We start from the raw sequence: 23,882 nt of genomic DNA, 5'->3' as shown, positions 1-23,882 counted from the left end.
CTGAACAAAGGGGCGCACCCGAAGGGAGCACCTCAGTAGGTGAGTACAGAGAGGTGGAAGTGGCACCCCAAGTGGAGGAGGGAGCAGGGGCAAAGGCAGGGGGTTTCACCGGAGCAGAGAGCAGCCGGGGCTGGAGACGCACCCTCGGAGTCCACCCCAGAGACAAGCTTTACATCTGGGGATAATGGAGGGGGAAGAGGCCCAAGGACAGAACCACACAGGTGAACGGGTTGTGGGGGGAGATGAGAGCAGAGAGAGGGAAGCGCTTAGGAAGGTGGTCGGAGTAAAAGGAGAGCGTTTCTGAGGTGGTGCTATAGTGGGATATCTGCCAAGGATCAGCACCCCGCACCCCAAACTCCTCCCCACACACGGGCGTAGGTAGAACTGCCAGGCTCCTACTCGGTGGCCCACCCCATTGCCTCTGGCCCAGGGCTGGATATCTTTCCAAAAGAATTTGGGAGAAAGATGGATTTCTGTGTTGTTGAACCCAAACCACGTAAACCTCAAGGGCAATTTCTGCAATGGGGACCACAGAAGGCAGAGAGCTGTCCTGAAGTGGGAAAGAATAGAGCATTCACGAGGGATGACACAAAGACGGGGGACAGGGCAAGGACCAGGGTGTCAGCACTGCGGCTGTTCACCACCCCCAAGGCAAAGCTGAAATCTCACCCCTGTAGGCTTCAGGAGCTAACCTGAATACTGCGGACCCTTGAAAAACCTGAGGGTTAACCTATGTCTGACTTAGAGTCGGCCCCTCTGTAACCATAGCTCCTCTGTATCAGAGAATTCAACCAACCACAGACCACAGAGTACTAAACACATCCACATGTAAGTGGAGTCCTGCAGTTCAAACCCACACTGTTCAAGGGACAACTGTACTTCAACAGATCCCATTTGTGCCTAAGTATGTTTGTGTTAGAGGTCTCATATTTACTATAAGAAGTCTTAAGTTCAACAATAAAAAAAAAAAAAAAAAACTAGCCAATTGTCAGACAGCAGACTAGGAGAAGAGCTCTGAAAAGAAGAGAAAAGCTGCTGCATTAGGCATCAGGTGGAACCAGCATTATTAGATGAGCTCGATCAGCCAAGAAAACTAGGAAGAAAAATGGCATGCAGAAAGCAAGGAACTGGGCTGGGAACATAAAAAAGCATGAAAAGATTTTGAAATTTATTGTCAGGAATGAAGAATGAACATCAGTTCTATTATTTTCTCTACTGGGAAGTGTCCTCAGAGACGGCACCTTTACTAACAATCCCTTAAAACCTAGGTCAAAGAATCATTTCCTGGCATTTAACTAAGGATGGGAAATGGGATGGGACACTCAAAAGGGGCATGACTTACCTGCTAAAGCCCAGCTCTTTCTTATAGCACCACAGCACCGAAGGCCGAGCTTTCACAGTTGCTTTGGACAACATGTGATGGAGTATGACTACCTGCCAGAGAAAAAAGCCACAGAATCTTAAGGACAAAAGAGACCTCTGGGATGGCCAGGCCCAAGACCACAAGGCAAGCAGCACCCAGGTTGGGACTAGAAACCAGATCACATACACTTACTCTTGTGCTCAGTATCAAAAGCTGTTAACCTATCTGCTAATAACTCTAAATACTGAGTATTCATCACTTTCAAGAAACAAAGGAATGTTCCCACTAGGCAGTTCACTTAAAGAAAACCAAAGAGACCTTAATGTCATTATGTGTAAAACCCCAGATGGTCCATAACATGCTGACTCTCCGGAACAGGACACAAAGCCAGGAAGCATTTACCAGGTCTTACCTGATCCTTCCCTCGATCTCCAACCACAACAAAAAGAGACCTTTGCCGCTCAGCTACCCCGTTCTCAATGAGAATCCGGATTCGGTTATCCACTTTCTTCCGATGCATGGTGAAAAATTATCACTAAAACAGAAGGAAAGGAAACACGACTGGACATGAACATCCAGGTTCTGGGTGAAAACCATTAGCTGGCTGCCTCCTGTGGGATAGGAGCTGAACTACACACATTTAAAAGTATTATTTTTTTAACCCTCAAACAGCTCCCTAGGGAAGACATCAGCCTCGTTTTTTATATTAGGAAACTTAAGCTTGTAACCGGAGAAGGCAATGGCACCCCACTCCAGTACTCTTGCCTGGAAAATCCCATGGATGGAGGAGCCTGGTAGGCTGCAGTCCATGGGGTCACTAAGAGTCGGGCACGACTGAGCGACTTCACTTTCATTTTTCACTTTCATGCATTGGAGAAGGAAATGGCAACCCACTCCAGTGTTCTTGCCTGGAGAATCCCAAGGACGGCGGAGCCTGGTGGGCTGCCGTCTATGCGGTCACACAGAGTCGGACACGACTGAACTGCGAACATGTAATCTGACTCCATCACAGCATGACTGAGGCTCAGAAAAAAAAGAGATGAAGGAAGAAAAATTCAGGAAACAGAACTTCTAAAAATACCTCAAGAAATGTATAGATTAAAAGAACTGTGTGACTTTGCTATGTATCTTTTGTACATTTTCATGCTTTTAATCTTAATCACAATGCTAAGGACATTCTGATAACATTGTTTTGAAATAGCTGTTTTGATAGTCTTAATAATAAGCCATTTAAGATTTAGCTTAAAAACATTACCAAATAGTTGACCTAGGGTATGTCCCCTTGGGCTTCCCTGATAGCTCAGTAGGTAAAGAGTCCTCCTGCAATGCAGGAAACCCAGGTTCGATTCCTGGGTCCAGAAGATCCGCTGGAGAAGGGTTAGGCTACCCACTCCAGTATTCCTGGGCTTCCCTCATGGCTCAGCTGGTAAAGAATCCGCCTGCAATGCAGGAGACCTGAGTTTGATCCCTGGGTTGGGAAGATCCCCTGCAGAAGGGAAAGGCTACCCACTCCAGTATTCTGACCTAGAGAATTCCATGGACTGCCAAAGTCCATGGGGTGGCAAAGAGTTGGACACGACTGAGCAACTTTCACTTCACTTAGGCTTGAAAGGTGAAGAAAATGTTCCCATAGGCATGGAAAGCTATAATTCACACCCCTCTGGAGGAGTTTTTTAAAAATCAGAAATAATGTTTAAAAAAAAAAAAAAAAAAGAATTAAAACCTATGATATATCCAGGGGAAAATAAGGAAGTTTTCAAAAATATTTGTTCAAAATCACTTTCAAGATTTATCTAAGGATATGGATGTAGATGCTTATTAGAGGATAACACAGCAAGATATGTATATGTATATATCTTATACACACATTTTTAAAAAAAACTGAAATGTAGTTATTAATGGACAGTGAGATAATGGATGATTCTTATTTTGTTCTTTTGGGGAGTTTGAGTTTGTTTTTTTTTTTTCCTAATTAACATATATTACTAACAAAATCAGAAAAAGAAATCAATGAATATTACTATGATGGAATGTGTACAATTGCTTCCTCAGGGGAAGGAAAACTATACCTAAGCCTGTACAAAGAGATTTCAAGTTATTGTGATTACATATGATAGAACATTGCATCATTACCATAATAGACACACCAAAAAACACCAGAAATATCAATTATGTTTCTACAATTAAAAATAGAAATGACATGTTACTTAGATTCTCCAGTGTTAGCTGCATTCTACACACAAAGCTCATTAACTGAAATTTAACCCTGTACTGTCTTCCTAAACTCTCAATCCAAACATGGATTTTAGCAGTTCTTTCTTACTGTAAAACACTATGTCACAACCAATGGCTCTTATTTTATGAAGAAAGGACCCAGTATAAATACTCAAATACCACCAAGGAAGAAAAATGATGGGAGACATGATTCACGTTCAGGCGCCCTCCTGATTTCAAAGTATGAACTGTTTCCAGTTCACCAACCAGCTTGTGAGCTCAGTTGCCAGCCACACAAAAAAACCCCACCACCAACCAACAACCAATTTTTGTTCTAGTTACTGTGGGAGTCCCCGAAGTAGTACCAAATAAAGTCCTGACTTCAAAGAGTTTTCACTTTCCTTAGAGAAAATATTTAAGAGAAAGAAATGAGGGATAATCTGCCTAAAGACAGATAAAATTAGATGTAAAACTAATTGTTACAGACAGGTGAAAGTCTGAGATTACTGTGGGCTGCAGTTGCTAAGGAAGGCTTAATGGATGAGGAAGGCCTTGATGGCAGAGAAAGATAGTTATTTTTCAGTATTCATTTATCAAACAAATATACATATTATCTATGCGCCAGGCATCATTCTAGGTGCACTGGTAAACAAAATAAAGTCCTGAGTGTTCCTGCTGAATACAGAGTATAAACGAATGAGCATAGTGATGTAGCTACCAGCTTGGGAGGATCTGGATGAAATGAGATTGTTTCTGTTCAATGCCAGGTGCTGCCATCAGGAACTGTGGACAAGCTCCGCGGAAACCAAAAGTGTTGTCACTCACCCACTCAACCTACCCCACTCCACCCCAACTATAGCCCCTAGAGGGAAGCGATCAAGTCACGCAACCCCCAAGAGCGCTTAGATGACAGGACCCTCTGCGAGCACCCGGATGAGGCGGCAGTCGTGATGGAGCGGCAGTCGGCATGTGTCGGGCACCAGCACTAATGCAAAGCCTTCGTCCTGGAGCCAGTCTCATCGGGCCCAAAAAGGACGCCGACGCCGACCTCGGCACCCGCCCCCAGCCATCCCGTGAAGGATACCTGCGCCCCGAGCCCGGCAGACTCCAGCCAGCAGCAAAGCGGAAGCACGTGGGGACACCGAACTTTTGCGGAAGAGGCGGGCGCAGCCTAGCGGATGCCTGGCCGCCGGCTCTCACAGATCACCCCTCCGCGACGCGCGTCTCGCTCGGGCGCTTGAAGGCGGGGCGTGCGCCGGCGCACTAAAGGAGCGGCGACGGCGAGAAGGGACCTTTTCAACCCGGTCGCTGAGTGATGACGTCCGAGCTCGCGGGGCGGAGCTGTAGCAACCGCGGCTGTATGGTTTGTCTCCGCGGGCTTTAGCAGTGGTGCTGGGAGTGTCGTTTGCCTCTTCAGGTCAGAATTAAGATACCGTGGCTACGGAGGGCAGAATAAGTAGATGTTCGCACCCGCATGGACTGTCACTGCGTAGAGCTAGCTCGGGTTCCCAGACAGGCCTAGGTTTTGAGTGTTAGCCTGGTTATGCGAGATGACTGGCTCCCAAGATGTGCGCATAATTTTGAGTCCTCTTATTTTAAATAACGTCCTAATGTGACGAGAGGGAGTCTCAATCAGCAGACCTTTCTCGTTCAGCTCACTTGACCCTTCTCATCCTGTCATGACCTCGTAGATTTGTCTGGGAGTCCATAAGTTTTCTACCCAATATTATTGCCGCTGTACTTTGCAGGCTCTTTAGGCCTGTACCTGGCTGTCAAACGCTGGAGTTCTTATGAAAACCAGCTCTAGGGTTCTGCTGTTTGGTTACTTCCCTCTACCCCACCCCCAAGCGAACTGTCAAGCAGTTCCCTTAAAAGGCCATATATAGTCATGAATTTGGGGGCCAGAAGGTTGAATTAAACACATTCTGCTCGACTTTTCTCTGATGCCTCTATCAGCCAAACTAATTTCCCTTTCTACCTTAAACTCCGTCAAATCAAAATGTAATTCTGTAGCTACAAACCTAATCAGCACCATCCATGAGGTCCAACAACCATAATTTCATAATTCCCTCAACAAAATGTCAATATGCTAGACGAGATGAAAGTGATCAAAATTTTCCTATCCCTCTTGAAGTTTAACATAGTCTAGGTAAGAAAAAGGTGATCAGAAAAAAGTATCCAGTGACTAAAAACTAACACACACAGAAGACATGGAAGGACTGTGAAATGGTGACCTGGAGCAAAGACCTTAAAGAGAATGAGCTTTTAAACAGTTGAGTGGAAAGCTTTCCACACATGAAGTTTCCAGGATGGTGAAAGTCTCAGCAAAGCGTTCAGTGTGGCCAGAGTACAGTAACCAAGATAGAAAACGGTAGGAAATTAGGCCTGACACATTAGGCACATGGACCAGATTTAGGATTCTAAGTGTGGCATGGTTTCTAGGGAAACTGGAGTCTGAATAACAGGGAAGTGACAAAACCTGATTTGCCCTCTAAGGCTCAATCTGACTGCTATGCAAGAAAACTATACTACAGGAGAGCAAGAGTAGAAACAGAACCATCATAAGCTACTATTGTTACCTGTTCTGATAGTGGTGGTGGTCACAAGTGCTCGCTGACTTAGGACATATCCTATTTTTAAGGTAGAATCATATGCATTTGCTTAAGGACTATAGATACAAGGTATGAAAGGAAACCAATGGTATCCAAGGTATTTGCCCTGAGCCACTGGATATACGTCCATGAACAGATAAATCTGAAATACTCATGACATTCAAAATCGAGACATGAAGTTTGGGTGTGTTTGAGGGAGTTTGGGACCTAGAAATACTTCAGAGTGACTAAAATGATGACTGTAGTCAGTAATGGGATTGGTTAAGATCAACTAGGGAAGAATGTTTGCTAGAGATGGAGTCTGCAACCAAGTCCTGGAAAACTCAGTAAAGGATACTGAGCAGTGGCCAGTTAGATAGAAATGTGCAGAACCCATTCACAACCACCCTGCACTTTGTTGTAATCGTTTCTTACACGGGCTACACCAAATCATCTCTTGCACCATAGTATTTTGCTCTCAACACTGTCGTCTTTGCTTTTGCCACTGGACTGCCAGGAAATCCCCTGCCTTGAGTGATACTAAATGGCAATTTTATTAGGTGACCCACCATCCTCTCCTCCCCCAATCCCAACCACTATACACACAGCTTAAAACTTACTGGTTTCCAACTCCCAAGAAACAAAACTTACCATGGAATAGAACCACAAAGCTCTTCTGAGTAGTCCTTACCTGTTGCTTCAGCCTCTCTAGCTCTATCAAACCTATACTTCACTCTAGCCAGTTTCTCAGTCACTGGCGATTGGACTTGGACATGCAGTTCTCTCCCGTTCTTTACCAGTTTACTACTCCTCATCCTTCAAGTCTTAACTATTCACATCAAAAATGTCTTTCCTGATCATTTTGACTAGGTCATATCCTATCACAGCCTTAATATCTACTATCATCAACCATGTTGCTGCATCATGGCTTTTGCTGTATTTTAGTATCATCACATCAACATCTTTGATCAGATTGATGAGAGCAGGAACCAGTGATTCTATCACCACTGAATGCTTAGTGCTTGGAATGGTGACCTGGCAAAGAGGACCCAAATTTGCTGAATGAAGCTTTGGTGTACTGACTTAATACAGTGACTCCCTCATCTAAATACAGTACTTAAAGAAAACCAGTACTAAAAGAACAGTAAAAATTGCCTTCACTGAATCAGGTTATCTTTCACTGCTTACATACTCAAGGAGCCAGTCTTCTGCATGAGACTGGATTAGGCTTCAGAACCACTGTTTAAGGTATTAAGATCCCAATTGAGAAGAATTGTAGTAGTCTAACAAGGTGAGGCTAACAGAAATTTAAGGTTTTTCCTCTCTTCTCACAAGTAGCACTTCTTCACTTAGAGCTTTGCTCAGTGGTATAAACAACTAAAGCAAACTTCACTCAAGGACAATTAAGGTATCAGGTTTTAATATGATTTAATCTAATGTAATTTAAAACATTCACTAGTCTTTTCCAGTATATTTGTAGAATTCAAAATGAGAAAGGGTATAGAATGAGCCTTAACAAATTATTTTCATATTCCTGAGGGTTTTCCCTCCCCCCATTAACTCTTTAGAAGGGATAATAAGCTTAAGAGCAATACTGATTTTTTAATATAACTTAGTCAATAAAACTTCAGAGTGCTTAATAAGAACTCAAATGGGATGAGATTCAGAAACTCAGATGAGATGAAACAATGGGTTTTAACTTTGTGCTTACCTGTATCCAATTCCCCCTAAGATATATTATTGAAAATATAATGAACAATACAAATTTCCTAAGACACTTAGGAGGCTGAATATTCAACTACTTTCTACATTTTATGAACTGGTTGTTAACAGAACATCTGTTAATTAACTTTCTGAGAATAAATACACATTCTCATGTCTCTAAGTGACGTCTCCCACATCACGGAGTCATATATATATATACATAGGAGGTTAAAGAACAGCAGAAGCTAGCTGATTAAAAATACTTAACGGATTTTGTTTTAATATGAAGATAACGATGATCAGAAAACCTCTTTCAATAATATTCTTTAGGGATATTAAGATCTGAAAATAAAATTGCCCTAGCCAAGGTAATCAATGACACTGTAAAGCTTTAAAACAGAAGTCTCATTATCCACATGAGATGATTGATACTGTGCATTTAAATGAAAGTACTTTATATATGGCATCTTGCTATACCAAGCCACAGTGCCACATGTGACAACCATCTCTTTTCAACTCTGCTAGAATATGCATTTGCCCACGCAAGGCCTCCTGCAGGGAGGATAAGCATCAAGCATCCACAAATTATACAGAACACTTAGTACCAAGACTCAGATCTTAATGGGACTTTTTAAAAAGTTCTCTGCACCACAGAGAGGTGCTCCTTTAAAAAATATAGTCTAAATTGAGGCATAAAAGTTTTAGGTTTAGACTACAATGGTAGAATGCCAAAAAAAGGTATAATATCTCAAAAAGAACAAATGATTCTTTTAAAAACATACATAGAAATAATCAAATTACTAATATCTTTACACATTCACAACATCTGCACTAATGCATAGAAGTTTGAAACCTAGAAAGCATTTCTCCCCCATCCCATCTCTGAACTGATTCAGAGAGACCACTGTATAAAGAACTTATTTCAATTCGGATTTTAAATGTCATGAAATTATTTTCTACACAGATAGCAAAGTTAGTTTTATATATAGAAAGATCGTAAGCACACATCATCTAGGGATTACCCAGTAAACCACAAATATTTTATCTATCTGCCTAAAATAAAACAAACATATGGTTGTGGTACATCCCAGGCAGATGTCATTTAAAGCACACAAGGGGAGGTGCTAGCAGAAGAAATACTTATTTGCAAAAGTAAACAGATAACCCTTCCAATATGATGTACCACAACCACACATGAGAAAAGTCAAGAACTTCTTTTATTTTAAAATAAACATTGAAGATTCCCCCCTTCCCCACCACCCTACAAAACTTTGAATGTGGAATGTTCAATAGCCTATCCATTTTAGAAGGTTACAAAACCAGCAAAAACTCCAGTTGTCTAATGATGAATGTTTGAGAATAGTTTTATGGGTTTAAGTAGCTGAGCACCTACTGGAAAAAGTCCTTAGCTAAAGGCTGAAAACTAAATTCAATTTCTGCACAGAAAATACCATTAACTTAGTAGCCTTTGCTTAATATAAGGTGGGGTTCATTTCCCATGAAGTCAAAGTGGGATACAACAAGCAGCATTAAGTTCACAGGCACACACAACTAGTGCTCCAACTGCTGGCACAAATTTCAGCATCGCACATAAATTACTAAACTGTCCACCGTCATCAGGCTTGGGACTCTCCCTATACATCTAGGGGAGGGAATCACCACTTTGAATATAAATACCTCCATGTGAAACAGATAATTCAATTAGGGTTAGACAAAAGGTAAGTGCAAGTACTGTAGAAATAGCTGCTGGAGATAACCATAAAATTTGTAACACTAAACTGCATGGGTGAACCACATAAGCTGCTAACTGTTGAACACCAGTGTTTCAAGATACAACTTTTATAAACATGTTTTATTTGTTTGCTTATACCATCAGAAGTGAAACTACTGACTGTCATTTCCCTAAAATAGGGAAATCAATCTAAAACACATACTGGTGCTTTTCAAAAGATAGCAATTTAAAAGGGTGGCAGCAGCAGGCATTTGATGTCTTTTTCTTATAAAAACTTTCAGGCTGCAGGAAAAACATGTAACCAAGAGTGTTATGATTATCCATTAGATTTTCATCAGTACCTGTACCAATTTAGGTGACAATACAGCAAGATCCAAGGATTAGTGACAGACAATGTAAGTCATAAGGAATGATATTTACTACCAATCCTTACAAAACTCATTGTCAAAGAAACTGTTAAGTGTTTGAAAGGTATCTAAATATTTCACATTAAGTACAGAAGCGGCCATCCAGATTATATCCCTTAATTGTTGCATATTTTTCGAAAAGTGCCAATCAAAGCCTAATTTTGCATTTTGGCTTTGTCTTATACAGTATCAGCTGTTAAAAAGCAATTTACATGTCTTGAACCACAGTCGTCTGGCCAGAGGGTGAACAGTGCCGTGTCAAGCCTAAGGCTGGCACCAGCCTTGTCTGTGTGATTAGGGCCCATGCATAATTCGGTATGCATCTAAATGTTCAGTGCTCCAATTTAAGTGGAAAAGCTGTGAAATGCAGTTGTTCTGCCAAACCACACTCCACTCCTTCCATCTTCCTTTCAAGGGAAATATTTTAGTTTTGTCAGTTACCACTGAATGACTCTAGGGCTGATTTGTAGATTTTATCCAATGTCAGAAGTCAGTCTTGCTTTATCCAAGCCACTTCAAATAACTATGGAGATATCACCCCATTAAAGTATATTATGTTTTACTCCTAAGCAAGGGTGAGGAATCTGAGTATCATGTGCAAGGCTCAAGATGACGCTTAGGACAGAACATGCAGAGTAAAAATAGTTTCCTTCCATATCCAGGTAATATAAAGCTGACAATTGTAGTCCTGTCTTTATGGGATGAAAACAGTCCCTTTACAATAAGTTTCCTGAAAGGGAGAACAAATAGATAATAACTCTTCTGGTAACATATTATGGTACACTGGCCAGTGTGTTTTTGGCGATTAAACATAATCCTGTGAATCAGATTAATTCACTTGCTGAGTGTTCATTTGCGGCATCCCTCTGTTGGGTCTTGGGGGCCCTCCACGACCTAGAAGACAAAAATGGCATTTGGTTTTTCTTTCAAATATTATTTGTTTTGCCTTCAAGCAGATTTTCATGTGAAGTCAAGAAGCATGTGGGCAGCTTGTCACATTATTAGGTTTAAGAGGTCAATTCTTCAGTGTTCAAGTTTCACCTGTCCTGGAAGTTGTCATGCGCAAATTTGCTCATGTTCTCTAGTTAAAAGAAGAGTAGAGCTAATGGAGTATTCCACCAGTACTCATTCATTCATTCATTCAACAAGTATTTATTGAGTGCCTACTATGTGCCAGGCACTGTCACCAGGCGTTGGAAATAGATACAGCAGTGAAGACAGACAAAGTACCTGCTCTCGTGGAGCTTACATTCTAGTACACACGCTAGCTTACATTTCAGTGGTAACATCATACTATCAAAATTAATAAAAGCACCAGAATGAAAAACAGACCTTATTACCTAAACTGTTATAAAGAAACTACATAACATTCAAAATTGTATAATGAGTTGTAACAGATAAAGTAACTTTTTACATGCTGTTAAAACAGATTTTTAGCTACCAGTCAACTCAACTTTCATTGAATATGCTACAAGGTGAGAAAGAACATAACCCACATTCACATGCAAATATCCTTTGATACTTCAAGTCAGTAATTCCCAAGTGATCCATAATTAAAAAAAAAAAATGCACCTTTTTTGCTGGCCAGTTTCTACTAGCATTGAAATTAAAGAATTTTGTAATTCCTCCTTAATATACATTTGTATACATATTATGGCCAATATCTAGAGGAAATCAATTCAACTTCCCTCAAATCAGAGAACCATTTAGAACTTCAGATCGTATGAAATGCTACCTTAATTGTTACACAGATTGACTTCCTACCCAAATAGGAAGTAGTTTTCCTATATTAAGAAACAAAACAAAAAACTCTTAAACCTGTAATTTTTAAGTATAGTCCTGCAAGTTGGTTATGAATTTGGAGGCTTTGTTTAAAAGTCAGAAATAATGACATTTATATCACTAATAGTGGCCCAAAAGTCATTGAAATTTCAATTTTCTATCACTTCTAAATGGTTCTCTAAATGTAACTATGGCTTATCCGGCCATTAAAGGGTTTCTGGCCCTAAAATATAATAAGCATGTTTCAAAAATTAAAGAGGAATAATAAATTTATATAAATGTTCAATCTCATTCCAAAAATGTCTTACAAAAATGTTTCAGTTTAAGTACTTCCTAAAAACATTTAGCAGGTTTTAGGACCTGAAAAATAATTTGCAGTTGGAAAAACACTTTCTGAGGAGGAGAAATGTTCTAGTTTTCAAGACAGTTTATATAGTAACAGGGATAATCATTCAAAAAATTAAATTTGGGTTCAAGGTAAGTTTTAGAAACAGAGCATTTCATTTAATCCCTAGCAACAACTCTGGAAATGATAAATGTATTCCTAACATGTAACCTACATGCAGACTATGAACAGCTCTTCCAAGGCCAGAACAGAAGCTCCACTTAGGAGCTAGGATCACCACCACAAAATATTACCTCGTGGGGCTCCCCGTGGTCCACTCTGCCCAGAGCCTCGCTTGAAATTCTGCTGATATCCATCCTAAAAGACAAGCTAGTTAGTACTGAAGAAAAGGTAATTTTTAATGCTTACTCTATTCTTACAGTCTTTTATAGCATACAAAATTCTGTTATTCTTTTAGACATTTAAACATAGCATTGCTGTAAGATATTCCGTAGTAGTACTTCTCTTATTTTCAAGATCAACGAGATACACTTCTTTGCTCATAAAAATCATTGTGTTTATAAAACTCTATTAAATGAATCCCTATACTGAGTGCTAAGGAAAGCAAAAGTCATCATTCTCCACAAAGAAGTATCTTGTACAGAGGTTCAAAATTAGCCCCAAATTACTTATTCTAGTTCGTCAAGCAACTACATTAGTCCCTTTCATTGCGGTACTTAGGTCAGGTTTATATTTTTAAACAATTTCACCTACCCGCTGATAGCCAGAGTAGTCCCGGGGAGCACTGAATTGAGATTGTGTATAACCACTGTTTGGAGTGTTAGTAGAGAATGAAGGGCGGTAACCATCATATCCTCCTAAAATTTAGGACAAGAAGAAAAAGAATATATATATTTTTTTATCTTAAGGAGTTTTTACCTTCTCACTACTGACCAAGGAAGAACTGAAACCTGTAAGCCATGCTAGTTATTCAAACTAATTTCTAATTTCCTACCCTGATCTATTTGTCTCTATTGCCTTAGAAGATGAAACTAGTTACCTATACTTGCACATACACACACAAAAACAACAAATCTCCATAAGGTCTCGTAATTTATAGAAAGCACTATCCCTTACAGGACAGTGGTAGATATGGGTTTAATAGATACAAAATACTCAGTCCCAGTTCTGCCAACTTAAATAACTCTTATCAACACATACAAAAAAAAAAAAACTGGTTTACACTGTACATAAGAAGCTAATGCAGAGAGATACAATTTTTCATAAACAACATGACGTATTTCTATATACTGTGCAAATCAGAAAATATGAACTTTCTTTTGGGGGGTTTTGTCTTTACCTCTGAATCCATTAGCAGGTCCTCTGTATCCATTCATCAAGCCTCTAGCACCACGGGAACCTCCACGAGACACACCACGACTGTTGTAATAGGGCTGATTGCTACGTGGAAATCCAGTGTTCTGCTGAGGAGGCTGCTGGTGGTTACCAGTCACTTGATGGGGCTGGTCCTGAGAACCATGATAAGTGCCAACCACTATAACAGAAAGAAAAAAATACATATATACATGTATACACACACACAGATACACACACCATTACAATTTGCCTGATTTCCTATATGCTTTCTCGCTTAAGAAATGTCTTACAGTCTCCTCAAAGTTTAATTCTGTCCTTAAATTTTCATATTAATAACAGAGAAAACTACACATTAATGAAATCCCTGTCTTGCTCCTACCCCTGTACTAAGCTAAGAGAATGAAATTCTCCAACAATAATTCCAGACCTCTGAGAGCACACGTTGTGTGAAAGCACACCATTCTACCCTTCCAAGTGACTTGAAAGGCTGTATTATTTAAACATCTTCTGAGAGGCACCTCTGTATAGCACAAATGACCTACAATAATCAAAAGATTTTATGTACTGAAATACTTAGATTCTGTACCATTTAATTATTTCTTTTCATTATAATAAAGCTCCTATCGCTAGTTTTCTTATTCCTCGAAATTTCCCTTGATATTTGTTAAAACATACAAAAACATACCTTCCCATAGCTAAGCAGCTATAGCTACAATACTCAGTTACAAAGATAAATCAGCAGAGGCCTTCAACATATACCCTATCATAATACTTGAGTACATTTCAAGTATCTTTAATGCACAGCCAATTTAGAAAAGAATTAAATAGTACTCACACTGGCACTTAACCCCCTGAAGTGAAGGTTCTATTATTGGAAGTATGGAAGTATTCTAGTATGGAAGGTTGTCCATACTCTTAGATCCCTCCTCCTTCCACAATGGGGAGAAGCCTAAAATCTAGAAACCTTCAAAAATAAAATAGCAAGGTACATTCCTGGTATTACCCCAATGTTCATAATTCACAGGAGAGAAAAAACAATGCTAACAGTAACTTTGGGAGATAAGGAAGGTATAGACCAAAGGAAGAGCCATACTCAAGGAAGAAAAAGTCAGCAGCCTCCAGTCAGCCCAAATCTCGTATGTTTGGGCAGAGAGAAAAGGTAGTTTGAGTCTTGAAAATTTATCTGACCTACTTTGTATCTTCAAGAAATCCATGTTTATGAGTTCTCAGAATGCTATTTTGCAATGAAAAAACTAGAGAATGCCTAGGAAGAAAAGGCTCTTTTTTTGAACCATGTAATGGACCAAATACACCTAAGCACAATGTGATCTTTCTATATAAATTATCTTTTACTACATTCTCAAAACATAATTATAAAGCAAATATCAGAAGTACCAGTAACATTTTCTATCCATAAAGATTCACTCAGGAAATTCCCTGGCGATCCAGCAGTTAGGACACGGGTTTGATCCCTAGTGGGGGAATTGAGATCCTGCCATGCCACATGGTGTGGCTAAAAAAAAAAAAAATTTTTTTTTTTTTTTTTAAATAAAAAGATTCATTCATACGCAAGTAGAAAATGGTCAGAAGAAGTGAATTTTCGACTTTGTCAGTAAGAACTTTATTATCCTTGGTCAAATCTCACTGCAACAAACTCAAAGCAGAACAATTAGTGTGATCTTTAAAGATCCTAGTTAAGTGCACATAAAGCATAAGCACACACTTTTAGTCCATAAAAAAAAGTCAAATATCCTTGCCAGATCTTTTTTTCAGGTCATTCTTGATGAGATACTAATCCAAAACTTCTGGAATGATAGGGGACTTTCCTGGTGGTCCAGTGGCTAAGACGCCACGCTCCAAATGTTGGGGGCCAGCCCCCTGGTTAGGGAACTGGATCCAACATGTTGCCACTAAAGATCCACATGCCACAGCTAAGACCCAGTGTGGCCAAATAAATTAAAAAAAAAAAAAAAAAATGTCTAAAACGATGGGATACACTGACTTAATCAATGAATATCGTTTAACGCCCTCAACATGCCAAGCCAGGTCCTAGACACAAGGGATGAGATAGTTTCTGACGCCTAATTCTTGCCCATAAGGAAGTTTTAATAGTAGGAAATAATAAGTGAATAAAACATACATACAAGTAAAAACATCTATATTATTTCAGGTAATAAGAGATTAAGCAAAACACCAAGTAGGGTAAGTGAATAACTAAAGTAAGCACATTATATTTGGACAAGGCAATGAAGGGAGGTCTCTGTGAGGTGGTATCTGAGCACAGGCTTAAAAGTCACAAAGCAAGGTATGCAAACAGTGGAATAAAGTTTCAGGCAAAAAGAAAACAAAGCATAAACGACTTTTTCTTTACATTAAAGAAAGAAGAGAATTTGTGTCTGTGGCTGTTTGTTTGGGCACATAAAGAAGAAAATAGGACATACAACAGGATCAAGGTAGGGGCCTAGATCATGGATCTCGTAAACTAAGGTAAAGACTGGGTTTCTTTTCTAAATATAATTGAAAGTCACTGGGAGGCTCTGAATAGGAAGAGAGACATCTGATTTACATTTTAAAATCACTCTAGCTACTGTGTAGAAAACAGACTGGGCTAACGTAAGAGTCAAGGGAGAGAGTTGCAATATTCTAGATAAGAGTTGATGGCTATCTAGTGGTAGTGTGGATGTATTTGAACAAAGCATATGGGGCTGATTTATTTTGTACTGAAAATCTCTGTAAATGTATTGAAGTTAATTTTCATTAATAACATATATTTTGACATGGTAAAAAAAGATTATCTAGCATCAATGCTTCATAGTCAATTAGTGAAGTTGAGTAGAATATAAGATAGCTTGAACTCAACTGGCATGAAAGGCAAAACTAACCAAATCAAATGATAAATCAAATTGATAAATTTATCAATATGATAAATCACATATTGGTAATTGTCACAATATTTCAAACTGTTTCATTATTAGATAAGTTATGGTGATCTGCAGTCAGCAATCTTTGATGTTACAACTCAAGTGAGGTCTTGGAGGATGGTTAGCATTTTGGGGCAATAAAGTATTTTTTAATTAAGGCATGTACACTGTTTTTTAGGCATGATGCTATTACTGCACACTTAATAGACTATAGTATAGTGTTAAGAGAATTTTTATATGTACTAGGAAACCAAAACATTCATATGACTCACTTTGAGGTATTTGCTTTATTGCAGTGGTCTGGAACCAAACCTCAAGGTATGCCTTTACATGGCACTGAATAATTAAAGAAGCCTGAGAATGAGAAGTCCAATTTTATCATTCAGAAGCATAGACTGCATAACTGCCAAATTTCTATCAGAGTATGGTTGATTCAAACTCTACTGATTAGTGATGCTAACTACCACAGGGATATGTAAGAAAAATTATTGTTGACCCAAGTCTGTCAAGAAATCAGAAGAGTTATTCACATCAGTCAGGTTTACTAGTTTGCTGTGGGATTCAAATTAAATCTCTAATTATTTGAATTGAATTAGCAAAGACCTAAAAATATATATATATTTATGTCTTACAAATATAAGAAACCTACTATTGTGAGAGATATGGTAACCAGCCAAATTGTGACCTTATTTGCTGGCAAGGACTTTGTTTTAACCTAGTCTACTAAATGTAGACTTACCATGCCTTTACTGCTTAACTTTGTATAACTGACTTGCTGCCAGATATCATGCTACCAGGCTTCAATTAATTAGCAATTAAAACCAAAGTTGATCCTAATTCAAATATCAAGTTTAATTCCACTAAAATCACCAATGACATAGGCTATTATGAAAACTCACTGACCAAAGGAAAATGGGCATATGGTCTCCAAAACCTGCACATAATTCACATACAACAAATATGGACTTGATTGTACTCAGAATCAGCAATGAAAAATTAATTTGTTTTGGACTACTACCAAAATAAAAACTCTTGGTCACTGCCACTGTCAAATCCAAACTCGCCTAACAATGTCAATCACTCCAGTGGAAAGCAAGAAGCCAATGAGTGACACTGGTTTTCCTACCTGTTTGAAGCTGTTCTTGCTGAAGCTCTGTTTGTTCTACTTGGTGAGGCTGACTGGAAAAGCTCTGGTTGTAACTGGCCTGGTACTGATTTTGCTGTTTTAAAGTTTCTGGTTCATTAACAGGAGGAACTGGGGCATTCATATTGAATACCTATAAGTAAATAAAGTAAATGATTAGTTCTTCCCTTTATGCTAATCATTTACCTACTTTTAACGTGGCAGATTTCAATGTTGGTTTTAACTGAGATGTAAACAACAAGTATCACAAAAGTCTCAAAGATATTTATTTCTCTTTCTCTCATACACACACACACATGTCATACAGCACTTTTTAGCAGAGTATAAACAGGGATTAAAAATCTGAGAAGACACAGAATCAGAATCCTTGGAAATGCTATTATAAATGAGAAATCTTAAAAGATGCAAACCCCTGAGACATTATCACTTCGATAAATTAAATCTATGAACTTAAAGTTGACTATTTCATTATATTTTAATCGAAAATTAGTATTTTAAGCATTTGACTATGAATTTTCCTGTGAGCACTGTTTTAGCTATATTCCATTGATCACAGGATTTTCATTATCATTATTTTCTAGAAATCTTGCAATTTAGAGATGCTCACTGAAGAACCAAAGAGTAGTATCATAACATCTATTACTCTGAGATATAATTCAGTAAATTAAAAGATTCAGTAAATATGGTAAAGTGTAAACAACTGATCTCTAGGTAATGATCTGTGTTGTGTGTATGCTCCACCGTGTCCTACTCTTTAGGACCCTATGAACTGTAGCCCACCAGGCTCCTTTCCGTGGAATTTTCCAAGCAAGAATACTGGAGTGATTTGCCATTTCCTTCTTCAGAGGATCTTTCTGACCCAAGGACCGAACCCACACATCTTCTGTTTTGGGGGGCAGATTCTTTACCACTGTGCCACAAGGGAAGACCAATGATATATATCAGTCTACTTTTTTCAAATTTAAAATTCTGTTAAAGGGTGAAACTACAAAACAAAATGTAGGCACATAACTCCTAAGATTCAAGTTTATCTCTGTGAACAGAAAAAAATGAGTTTTATGTTCAATTAAACATAACCTAAAGTTACAGTAGATGCAGACTCAAGCACAAAGTTTTTGTGACATTTTGCTGAGACTCTACATGAAGATAGTACACACCAGGCACTTAATGTCAACTGACTTAATCTGCTTACCGTTTGCATGGATTGGAATGGAGCTGCATTTACATTGATTCCACTGCTATGTAAAGGTTTGCTTGTCCCAGCCTGGAACACTTGAGGCTGAGAAGCAGCAGGAAGGGATGATGATGCTGTAGTCTGGTCTGTATTTAAAGAGATCGTCGCCTAAACACAAAGTGAACAGATGCACTTTAACAGATGCAGTGAACTAAGACCATACGTATGTTAATAAACGCAACTATCTTATGAAATAAAAATATAGTGAATGTGTTAGGTCCAAAATAAAGAGATACTGTATTAACAGTTATTTGCCTCCACCCAATTCAAGTGCCTCATCAAGTTTATATGACCTAGAAACACAACTTGCCTGAATCTGATCAATCGGTTCCTTTTGTGGTCGTTGGTCAGTAGCATGAGAAGGTTGGTACAAGGGTTGAGATGCTGTATATCCCTCACTTGTGGATGAAACCAAAGGAACCTAACAAAGAAGTAAAGAAATCAAAGCTTCATTCTGTTATAAACCAACTTCATTACATATAGGGCTAAGAAATAGACATTCATGTTAAAGAGACTATAAAACCTAACAACTGGGAAAATACATATATTATTAAAGCTCAAAGTTAATAAACCCAAGCCCAATTACGAAGTTCCCTATAAATGCAGATAATATCTACACTAAATTTTAAAATTATGAAATCTAAACTATGTCATCTCAAATTCTCAGTTTGAAATTTAAAAACTTCATTATAATTAAAAACCATAAGGATTAACAAATAAATTGTTTTTATTAGTTTATTAAAAGAAAAATAAATGTAAACATGGAAATAAAAGTTGATAGCTACTCATGCCAGACTTGACAGTGATCAAACTCACACTTGGTTTTCATAAGCTAGCTAAGAAAGAGACCAAAGAACAGATTAAAAACAAAAACTACAAAAATATTTCAGTCTTACCTGTGTAGCTTCTGGCTGTACAGAAACTTGATTAGGTTGAGCAAGTCTAGATTCAGAATGAACTGTAAAATTGACCAAAAAAATACTGTCATACAAAATAAAATTTCTTCAGAGATGTATAAAGATCTTTTACTTAGTCTCTAAAGTCAATTTTCTATAGCCAAATCCTAAATAAACTATTTAGCAATTAGGAAAATAAATGGGGAAGTACAGGAAGGATTTTAGCTTTCAAATGAGCATTTTCAATTAACTGATACTCATTATTATTAATCAACTACCACATGCCTTTCACTTTTTTTTTTTGGAGTGTTAGTGAAACAATACTAACAAATAGGTGTAAAGCAGAATAAGAATCAATGCTAGAATTATCCCTGAAAAAGAGCTTTTTAAAGCAGTTAACTACAAAGGAGCATAGTCAAAATTTTGAGATAGATAATATTCAGAAGTATTTTAACTATCTACTTTCAATATAATTTCAAATGCTTCCACTGGAAAAAATAAAAATTTATCTTTAAAAAGCCTATATTCAATTCAGTGTGCATGTTATTGTCAACTTTCATCATTCTTCCACTACTCTTCCAAATCATGGTTAAACAGATAATCAAAAATACAGTATCTTTGGTTAGTCATTTGGAAATCATCCATTTTCACTGGAGAGTCTAGTTGACTTACCACCACCTGAAAATCTAAATAGCTTTACAGGTTATATCAGTGGTGCATGTGTTGACTGGCATAGCTAAGAAAACTATGTATTTTCTTCCTCTGGTAGAGCTCAAAAAGTGAACACTAATAACTTTGTGAGTCCCTGATCTGTTTTCTAACTCTTGGTAGAGATAAGAGCTCCCTTTCCTTTAGAAAAATCCTAACTTACCATATTAACTGTGTTTATCAAACATAGTTTACTAGTTGCTTTCACCAGCAACTCCTTTTATAACATTTAAGATCAACATTAAATGTGTTACTTCATATTGTTCCACGTTTATGCCCTTAATGCTGACATGTTGTAGGAAAAAAACAAGACTCAAAATTACTAATGGTCTTTAAGAGATGCTCCACTTAACCCAATACAAAAGCACCAACGCTATTTATTGTGCTGTTTCAAATAATGGTATAAGACTAGTGAGAAATGGAAACTTCAGCTGTCTTCTAGTCCATCTCTTCCACTTTCCTCTTAAGCATTTCCTTACCCACTCACTACTCCATCTCATTTTTAAAAGTAATAAAATGTTCAGAAATCCTCCTAAAAAGCTGCAATCATCCTTCAGAGAAAGACACCTATCTTTTATAGATTAATTTTTAAAAAGTAATTTGGTGTTTCCTTTTTTCAAATATAGATAACGTTTTTTTGTCACACAGCATGTAGGATCCTAGTTGCCTCGCCAGGGATCAAACCCGCACCCCCTGTATTGGGTACATAGAGTCTTAACCACTAGACCACTAGGGAAGTCCATTCCTAGGTTAATTTTGAAATTTAAAAAGCCAAGCAAAATTTCATCATACCAAAAAAAAAAAAAAAAAAAACAACCAGGTATAACACATCTATAGTTGTACAAGTCAGGATGTGGCTGCTATAGGGCAAGGGAAGAGGTAGTAACTAGACTACAAGAGAACACAAGTAGGCTTTTGGGGTATTAGTAATCTTCCACTTCTGGGTGCTGGTGAGTTCAAATTTGTAAAAACTCATCACACTTTAAATTTGCATGTATGTTTCTGTATGTCCACATGCCAATAAAGTTACCAAAAAAAAAAACCCACCACTAATAACAATGGAACTACTACATTTATGGTTCTTATTATAGGAAAAAAGAGTTAACATTTCTTACCAAATTAAAAGACACAAGATCTGAAAGTAAACATTAAAAATAAAAAGATTAATTTTCACAAACTTTACATAACCTAAAAACACTGGTTCTGTATTTCTCACATAAACATGTCACTACCAACCTGGAGGGCAAACCAGCTGGGGTATGTCCATGTTCTGTGCTGGATTCATCGGCTGTGCAGATACAATGGCAGGATCAAGTGTCTGGTTTTCAAAATCCAACATTGAATCCTAGGATATAATGCAATTCATATTTAAGTAGGATATAATGTATAAAGTTTAGGTAGGATATAATGTAATTAAGTTAATGTAAACACTTAACCTATCTATCATAGTGTTTGACTAGTATCTACCTGTATGAAATTATAGGGCCCCTGCATTTGTGCCATAAGGTCCTGTACTCGCTGTCTTCTCACGAGGGGATCGGCTTGAGCCACTGGGGTCAAAGAGTGGGGTTCTGGTACTGAAGGAGATGCAGCCTGAGGTTGCTGCTGGAGTGAATTTACCACCTAAAGCAGAAGAAGAAGACAGGTTGGTAGAATGACAGAGCTCCATCCATCACCGTCATGACTGGTCCCCAAATTACACATACCATGTATACTATAAACAGAATAACAGATTTGAATGTCATCAACCTGACCAAATTAAGTTGAAGTTAACATTCTGATCAATGCTCTCACTTCTACAGTGTTCCCAATTACACAGGGTTGCCACATATTAATAGCATTTCAGGTTTACCTTGTAAACAGCTTTAAAAAAAAAAAAAAAAAAATACCGTGTCTACGTCCTAAAATCAAGTATTTTGCTTAAACTATTAACCCTTCTACAGTAAGTAAACCTATACATCTATATATAAATATATATCTATCTCAGTACCTGATATATACTAAGCATTCAAGAAAATGTTAGCTATTATTATCATTAAACTTGAGTTCCTATCACTTCACTCTCCACCAGTACCATAAGATCAAGCTCTATCACACCTTGTCTAAATTGCTACAGAAGCCAAATTTCACTCTACCTATCATCTTCCTAATAATTTCTCCTAATTATTGTTTTAAGTAATTCCCTGCTCTGCTAAGAAATCTCACTAATTGTTATTACCAATTTACAAAATTCTCTGCCTGGCTGTTGCTGCTGCTGCTAAGTAGCTTCAGTCGTGTCCGACTCTGTGCGACCCCATAGACGGCAGCCAACAAGGCTCCCCCGTCCCTGAGATTCTCCAGGCAAGAACACTGGAGTGGGTTGCCATTGCCTTCTCCAATGCAGGAAAGTGAAAAGTGAAAGCGAAGTCGCTGAGTCTTGTCCGACTCTTAGCGACCCCATGGACTGTGGCCCACCAGGCTCCTCCATCCATGGGATTTTCCAGGCAAGAGTACTGGAGTGGGGTGCCATTGGGCAAGTCAAAACCTTAGTTCCTTTATACGCAATACTGAGCTAACAGAACTTGGTAATCAACAGCATCAGGGTGAAGGAAGAGTCTGAGATGACACTTCAATGTATCCCGTTAGGTAGTCTTTCTGAAGGCTATCCATGGAGACCAGATTTTCATGGTGCAACCTGATTAACAGGTTGTGTACTTTAATAGATTGAGCACATAAACCACATAGATATTTGTATATTTTCTTGTAATTAGAACAGTCAAGCAGTGATTATATTAAATATCAACAGAAACAAATCACCTTTTAAACAGAACAGTCTTATATAATGAGTCTGTTATTATAATAAGTATACTTATAATGCAAAATACTTAAAAATCTACATTTGTTCTTAGGAGAGATAAAAAGTACTAATTAAAGACAAAAGACAACCTTGTAATCGAGAACTCTTACCTCAACTGTTTCAACTGTCCAATCATCTACCTGCTCCTTTTCACCACTGCTGAACTGTGTTTCTGCCATAAATTGTCTATTTACATACTGCAAAGCAAAGTACATGTTTGAGACCTCTGTTTGAAAGACAGAAAGAAAAAGCTAGCATAAAATAAAAATCATACCTCTGTTGATTCAACCTCATTTTGTTCAGTATATTCTTCCACTGGCTCAGGTTCTAAAAGGTTGAAAAATGATACAAAGAGTGTAAAATATATTTTTAAAAGTTAACAATTCATTTAAATCCAGTTCCCCATCATATAGTCTGAATTTACAAAGTTATAATTAATAGTAAGTTTCTGTATTTTATTACTCTTACAATAGGAGAAAACTTTTTTTTTACCATGTATTCCAGGCTTATTTCAACAGTAATTATTCTGGATCAAATATGATGCCAATAAACCAGCACCCTAGTCTCCACACTAATCTACTTCATAAAAGTGGTGGTGGGGGGGTGGTAAAGACTACTGAGGAATTTCCTGGCAGTCCAGTGGTTAGG

The 23,882-nt window shown here is 38.0% G+C and overlaps 2 protein-coding genes across 4 annotated transcripts in view; both read right to left on the bottom strand.

Moving 5' to 3' along the window:
* Positions 1-4,828, bottom strand: part of NAT10 (N-acetyltransferase 10) — a 38,991-nt gene extending 34,163 nt beyond the window's left edge. The window contains exons 1-4 of one of the 3 annotated variants that reach the window (XM_070804022.1): positions 4,662-4,822; positions 2,272-2,386; positions 1,776-1,898; positions 1,343-1,434 (exon numbers count right to left, since the gene is read on the bottom strand). In XM_070804022.1, the coding sequence (XP_070660123.1) occupies positions 1,343-1,434; positions 1,776-1,883 (200 nt within the window). In that variant the 5' untranslated portion in view covers positions 1,884-1,898; positions 2,272-2,386; positions 4,662-4,822. Of the gene's footprint in view, positions 1-1,342; positions 1,435-1,775; positions 1,899-2,271; positions 2,387-4,661 lie in introns of all 3 variants that reach the window. The other 2 variants (XM_070804023.1, XM_019975482.2) reach the window with 2 other exon arrangements.
* A 4,243-nt stretch (positions 4,829-9,071) lies between these two features.
* The window catches only part of CAPRIN1 (cell cycle associated protein 1), a 36,659-nt gene continuing 21,848 nt past the window's right edge, over positions 9,072-23,882 (bottom strand). The window contains exons 8-19 of the mRNA XM_070804024.1: positions 23,509-23,561; positions 23,345-23,431; positions 21,866-22,021; positions 21,635-21,743; positions 19,691-19,752; positions 19,105-19,215; positions 18,753-18,902; positions 17,543-17,693; positions 13,479-13,673; positions 12,893-12,996; positions 12,433-12,496; positions 9,072-10,905 (exon numbers count right to left, since the gene is read on the bottom strand). Coding sequence (XP_070660125.1) covers positions 10,841-10,905; positions 12,433-12,496; positions 12,893-12,996; positions 13,479-13,673; positions 17,543-17,693; positions 18,753-18,902; positions 19,105-19,215; positions 19,691-19,752; positions 21,635-21,743; positions 21,866-22,021; positions 23,345-23,431; positions 23,509-23,561 — 1,307 coding nt within the window. The 3' untranslated portion in view covers positions 9,072-10,840. The remainder of the gene's footprint in view (positions 10,906-12,432; positions 12,497-12,892; positions 12,997-13,478; positions 13,674-17,542; positions 17,694-18,752; positions 18,903-19,104; positions 19,216-19,690; positions 19,753-21,634; positions 21,744-21,865; positions 22,022-23,344; positions 23,432-23,508; positions 23,562-23,882) is intronic.

Source organism: Bos indicus, chromosome 15 (assembly GCF_029378745.1).
Source record: "Bos indicus isolate NIAB-ARS_2022 breed Sahiwal x Tharparkar chromosome 15, NIAB-ARS_B.indTharparkar_mat_pri_1.0, whole genome shotgun sequence".
NCBI classification, from domain to species: domain Eukaryota; kingdom Metazoa; phylum Chordata; class Mammalia; order Artiodactyla; family Bovidae; genus Bos; species Bos indicus.
This window is presented reverse-complemented; position numbering and strand designations above follow the sequence as displayed.